A 6,000-nucleotide genomic window follows, 5' to 3' on the forward strand; every position below is an offset into this window, starting at 1 on the left:
AACGCGTTTAGCTTTGTTTTTGCTCGTTTAATAGCTATAGACATGACGGATGAATGTTTATGTGTACTATCAGTCACGTGGTCAAAGATAAATGTTTAAGCAGCAGGTGGCTCGTGTGTCCCACACCTGTTTTAGGTCTTTCCGAAACCTTCTGTCGTGCCAAATGGACACAAAACACTCATTGAATCCTCACAGTGGGAAGGCTGAGTGCCAGTTTTAACAGCTGCATGTGTGAATTATGTGTTTATATGTTGATGGGACAGATAAGACTAAAGCAACTGCAAATGTTTAGCTTACTTAGAGATGCTTTGTTTTGGGGGATTTTGGGGCAGAAAACGGTTTACAGGAAAGCAGATATGATCTGTTATTGTTTACGGTCTGGAGCTTAACATTCTCCTCCTCTTCCTGCTGTCCTGTTACTCCTCTTCAGACTGTCCTTTCTGTGCCTGAACTCGTCATGAGGAGTCATGAGACCTAATCGGTTGTATGAACACTAACTCTGTTACTTCTTTGTCTCTCAGCTCCTCTCATGCTGGCTGAGAATGGATGAAATACGGGACGGGGTGCAGATCGGAGAGAACAAGTTTATCAGCAAGTACGGATTCATTTTCACGCTTTGCGTGTGTGTGTGTGTGTGTGCTGTTGTTGATTTGTGCGGTTTAACTTTTTATTTATTTATTTATTTTTTTGCTACAAAACAAAAATGTTTGAAATTGTTCTTCAAGCTTCTATAGAGCAAATGAAACTTTGTTGGGGCTCAAAATAACCCAGGAGCTCTGGAAATGGTCAAACACAACCCCGTAACAAAGCCCTAAAACTCAAAGTAAGGTTTGCCCCAGAGCTGTGTGCTAGTATGCTGGTTAAAGCCGGGCGGACACTGTGCGACTTTTTCACTCGTAGCACTCAGCTTCAGCTCAAACTGTACGACTTCCTCGCAGGGCAGATCTCACGAGCCATGCGCTCCCACTGTACGTCTGGTAGCAACACGTCGGACCTAAAAATATGCTAAAAATAGCAGTTTTTACACAACACGTCAGACTTTTTTGTCTTATCTGTTGTCCTTCGGGAGTGCTGCAGGAGGACACACGGGGATTTATGGGGCTTGGATGAGGAAAACGAAATAAAGAAAGTAAATCTGTGTGTTGTGATCAGTTTAATTTGACATGAACACGACAAACAAGCTTTCTAGAACAGACTTTGAGAGTAAAAAAACGTGTAGAAACAAAAATGAACAATGTGTGTTATTAGGGAAATAGCGGGGAGCGGCGTTGATGCATGACTGTGCATGCGCCGTGAGCGGTTCTGGTACTTTTTGGGTCACAGCTGCTCGCAGCGCCGCTTCAACAGTGCGATACCCTCACGAGGGACGAGCAAAATATCAAACACCAGAAGTCCGTGCGAGCTCACCATTGCTGATCAGCAGCTGGTCACGTGGTGTTAATCGCCTCTCGTACACGACACGACCGCTCAGCACAAAACTCGCCCTGATCTTCTGGATTCTCGCATGAGTTGAAAATCGGTTCATAAAAGTGAAAAAGTTACACAGTGTACGCCCGGCTTTAGCAGCCTGAAGTTAGAAACTCTTTGCAGCTGCACAGTATCCAGATAACTCGATAGGAAAGCTGTGGATCTATCTGGTATTCATTCATAGTTTGGATATTCCCAGTACATCCCAGAACACGTTTGCTCTGACATTCCTCTTTGTCATTTTCTTCAAATCCAACAAGGATGTTGGCAGTAGCTCGAGCTAGCATTAGCGGTGGCTCAGGCCAGAGTTGTTTTGCAGTTAGCTTTACCTCCACCAACATTTACATTTTCCCAGCATTGAAAATAGTTCAGACATGCAAATGTAAGTCATTGTTTATGACGTGTTAAACCCGCTCTTCTCAGAACGAACCGTTTCTGTGGCCTTTACTAATTTGCATAGGAATCCTAAGCCACGCCCATGTTTTTCTGGACCATGGGTTCCCAACTGCCCAAAAAATGAATGGGAATCTATGAGCCATTAAAAGTAATTCTCTGATCCAGTTTGATATGTGTCATGGGTTTCACACATGATGTCCGTGAATGTTTGAGACTAAAGCCCAGCCCGGCCGCGTTTGTTCCACACTGCCTTAGGAATACGGATGTGATGTCATGAGCGCATCTCCGAGCACGTGGGCGGGGAAAAAGAGCGCGGAGAAGTCTGCGGCGGGTCCATTATTAAACAAAAGCGGGAAGCTCCCGTGGGTAGGCGTGCTTTTGAGCAAGCCTATCAGTCAGCAGTGGGTGTGTTGGCCCTGTTTGGCTCTAGGCGACGAAGGCTGAAAAGACGTCCGGTTGCGCTCGGGAAAATTCAAGGCTGCCTGAATGAGAAAACTCCCAACTCGGTCCAGGCAGAGTGGAGCTGAAGCTAGTGTGTAGAGGCTATTAAGCTTGGTTTATGCTTGACGCATTCACTTCCCGCTTGGTGATGCGGCTTGCAGATGGAACATGCTTAACAACTCGCAGCGTTTATGGTTCGTGCGGCTCGTCTCTGCGGTGAGCCAATATTCTCCCAAACTGTAGGGGGCAGCATGGAGCTCTACGGCATGCATCCAACACTACACCATAGTAGAAGTAGAAATTACTGTTTACAACACGGCATTCCAGCATTTTTAACAGCGTCCTCGTCTTTTCCGACAGTGCGAGCTATTTCTCTCCAAGAATTATTAACAACATGTTGATCACGGTGATCTCTGAGAGCTGAATCATACAAATGTCTGTATTTACGAACCTCTGCCATACTAGTTCTTGCCAGTCCGCCATGTTTTTCCGCGTCCGACCGTCCGCGTGGTTAGAAAATTTCCTAGGTGCGCGGTGGAGGGGCGTGGTTGTTAAAATGATGCAACTTTGCTGCGCGGACCTCGCGGACGCGTCAAGCATAAACCAAGCTTTAGGCTCCCTCCGGAGAAGCAGGTTAGAGAGGGCACAGACGTTTTGGCGCGCTACATTAGAGACCCCAAGCTGCCCTTATTCATCAACAAGGTAGATGTGGTTCTGAGTTTAGGACCACTGAGAACTGGTGTTTTACTGCCTGGTTTATTATAAAATCAGACCCTAAACGCCTAAACAATTGCCCCTCGGGGATGATTAAAGTTTTTTTTTTTATTGAATTGAATTAAGAGATTAACACGCGCATGGCTGAGAAAAGAAAAGGTTTCCATGTTCATGCAGAATTGTTATATTGCAATAAAGCTTTAATTTAATTCTAACTACAGCAAATCAATTGAACCTCATTTATTATGTTCTGTAAAAATGTTTGCCTGACTCCGACTGGCCCGGTTCTTTGTAAACAACATTTTCTCCAGCAGTGATTCAGTTTTTCTGTCCTCAGGGCAACGGTTCTCTCACATCTTAAAACCTACAACCTTTATTATGAGGGACAGAATCTGCAGCTGCGGCACAGAGAAGTGAGTAATCACTGCTGTCGGTTACTTTCGTGTCTAAATTTCTGCTAAAGGATCCCAATGTTCTCAGTCTTTAATCCGTTTGACCTTTTTACATTTTCACTCAGTCCTTTGCAGTAAAACACACACTACGCATTACACCATCCAGTCCAAAGGGGTAGTGACAGTCCGCGGTGTGTGTTCATTGATCATAGTTTCTGCCTCCAAACAGGAAGAAGGAGAGCTGATCGTCGAGGGATTGCTAAATATCTTTTGGGGCCTGAGGCGACCAATCAGGCTTCAGATGCAGGATGACCACGAGCGAATTCGACCGCCGCCCTCTTCCACATCCTGGCACTCTGGCTGCAATCTGGACAGTCAAGAGTAAGTGAACCAGACTGATCCGGTTACACCTCAGTGACTGGAAGCAGGTCGGCGGGGGCGGAGATAGACTATCACATTTATCCTAGAAAGGTCAGAGTGTGTGAATTGATTTTAGAATGAGTCTTCATTAAGTTATTTTTTAAATGTGTTGAAATTGTTAAGAAAAATAAAATTATTGTTAAATCTACTGAGATTAATTTAGTATCAAATCAATGCTACTTGGCAGAAATGTCTGAATACAGCCTCTAGCCTTACCTGCGCTGCATACACCTCATATTTAAACTCTACTTTGATCTCTAAAATATTTTAGATATTTAAACTTTTTATGCAGCTCTTTGCTTTTGTCTTTTTAAATATTTCCCAACTGTTTTCTATTTGCAGTTCCCCCAACAACACAGACGGCCAGCAGGCCTCCACACAGACTCCGCCCACCGTGGAGGTGACGGCACCTGATGATCAGCTTGAGGACAACGGCGTCATGGAAGAGCATGCAGACGGTGAGGTTCCTTAATGACTGCATGAATAATAAAACGACTCATGCTTTTCTTATTTTATTCTCAAATGGTTCTGATCCGTTCTAAAAATCCTAGATATATGCTCTCTGTCGCCCTCTCCAGGCTTGCTGCGTAATGTCGCTGTGGTAAAATAAAATCTGTCACGATTAAAGGGACTTTACGGACTTTTGAATTTTAATGCTCGCGATTGCCCCCTCAGGCCAAAAGCGTAACGACAGCTTCAATAGTAGGCTCGTGCACGAGGCGTGCATGCTGTACGTGCACACTCCTTAACGAAAATAACAGCTGAGACAGTCCCGTGTGCGTGCGTGTGCGCGCGCGCGTGTGTGTGTGTGTGTCTGCTCTGTCTTCTCCATCCCCAGTGAGTCGTCAAGGATGGCTGCTTATACTGAGCCAGGATTCTCTGGAGGTTTCTTCCTGTTAAAAGGGAGTTTTCCTCTCCACTGTTGCTTTATGCTTGCTTAGTATGAGGATTGCTGTAAAGTCACTGACACTAGTCAGTGACTTGATGCAATTTACTGGGTTCCTTATATAGGAAACATTATTTCTGATTGGCTTAATGAACTGACCTGAATTGGAATGTTTATTATGTGAAGTGCCTTGAGACGACTCTTGTCGTGATTTGGCGCTTTATAAATAAAATTGAATTGAATTGAATTGAATTGAACTGCATGCTCGGATCATTCCCTTCCCTTGCTTGAAAAATTGTTCCAAAATGAAAGTTGAACCCACATCTTTTTTATCTGTGAATTCAATGCCGTTCGGCGAGTCTCAAATAAAAATTTGGGCGTCTTACTGTAAAAAATATACCATTAATGTAAAAACGAAACTCTAAATAAACTATGTTCACACCCAGAATCAAACCCAGGTCTTCTGCGTCCAAGGTCTTACAAGGTGAGCTAAAGCGCCAGTGACGTCCCTTGTATCTGTAACATTTATATCCTTGATGACAGCTGAAACAACGTCAAACCAAAGAACGGTTCGGAGTGAAAATGGCTATTTTGTTGCTAATTAGCAGGAAATATCTAGAAGAAAGTTCTACAGAAAGTAGCTAAGGGTCCTCAGAAATGTAGCTAGCTTTGTCACTAGGCGTTAGGAACAGAGACAAAGTGGCACTGCCTCTCTCTCTGCTGCTAAAGCTACGGATAGCAAATGCTACGGGCGATGCCTGAGCGTGAACGCGCATGAAGCAGCCTGCTCGACCCGAGCATCTCTCTTTTTCTGTGATTTTACAGAAAAACAGGCAATCACAGTAAAAATGCCAGGGCTCATTCTACAGGACCAGGGCATTGCAGGAGAATGTATGAAGAAGACATTTATTATTTCTATACATGTTTTGGCTGTCACACTTCCATAATGCCCCTTTAAAGATTCATGTTTACTGGCTTTTCTCCAACTCGAGTGCCCAAACAAACACATTAAGCGGCGTTTCAGTATTGAATAAAGTTTTATCAGGACTGTGACCAAAACACTAATCCTGATGAAATAATTTATTACTTACCTATCTATTAGCAGCACGGCTAGGTCAGAGTCCGTAGTACATGCTGTTGTTTTGAGAAGAGCTCTCCAGCGAGGAAAAGCAGGCCCAATATCAACTCTGGTTTTTGCTCTTGCTCTATCGCGTTCTATCTATCTATCTATCTATCTATCTATCTATCTATCTATCTATCTATCTATCTATCTATCTATCTATC

At 43.9% G+C, this 6,000-nt stretch overlaps 1 protein-coding gene across 2 annotated transcripts in view; it reads left to right on the top strand.

Annotated features, from left to right (window-relative positions):
* Nucleotides 1-6,000, top strand: part of rassf2b (Ras association domain family member 2b) — a 128,968-nt gene that overhangs the window by 6,218 nt on the left and 116,750 nt on the right. For both annotated transcript variants that reach the window (XM_070546194.1, XM_070546193.1), the window contains 4 exons: nt 522-595; nt 3,356-3,431; nt 3,640-3,791; nt 4,173-4,288. In XM_070546194.1, coding sequence (XP_070402295.1) covers nt 543-595; nt 3,356-3,431; nt 3,640-3,791; nt 4,173-4,288 — 397 coding nt within the window. In that variant the 5' untranslated portion in view covers nt 522-542. The remainder of the gene's footprint in view (nt 1-521; nt 596-3,355; nt 3,432-3,639; nt 3,792-4,172; nt 4,289-6,000) is intronic.

The sequence above is a fragment of the Nothobranchius furzeri genome, chromosome 17, assembly GCF_043380555.1.
Source record: "Nothobranchius furzeri strain GRZ-AD chromosome 17, NfurGRZ-RIMD1, whole genome shotgun sequence".
Taxonomy (NCBI): domain Eukaryota; kingdom Metazoa; phylum Chordata; class Actinopteri; order Cyprinodontiformes; family Nothobranchiidae; genus Nothobranchius; species Nothobranchius furzeri.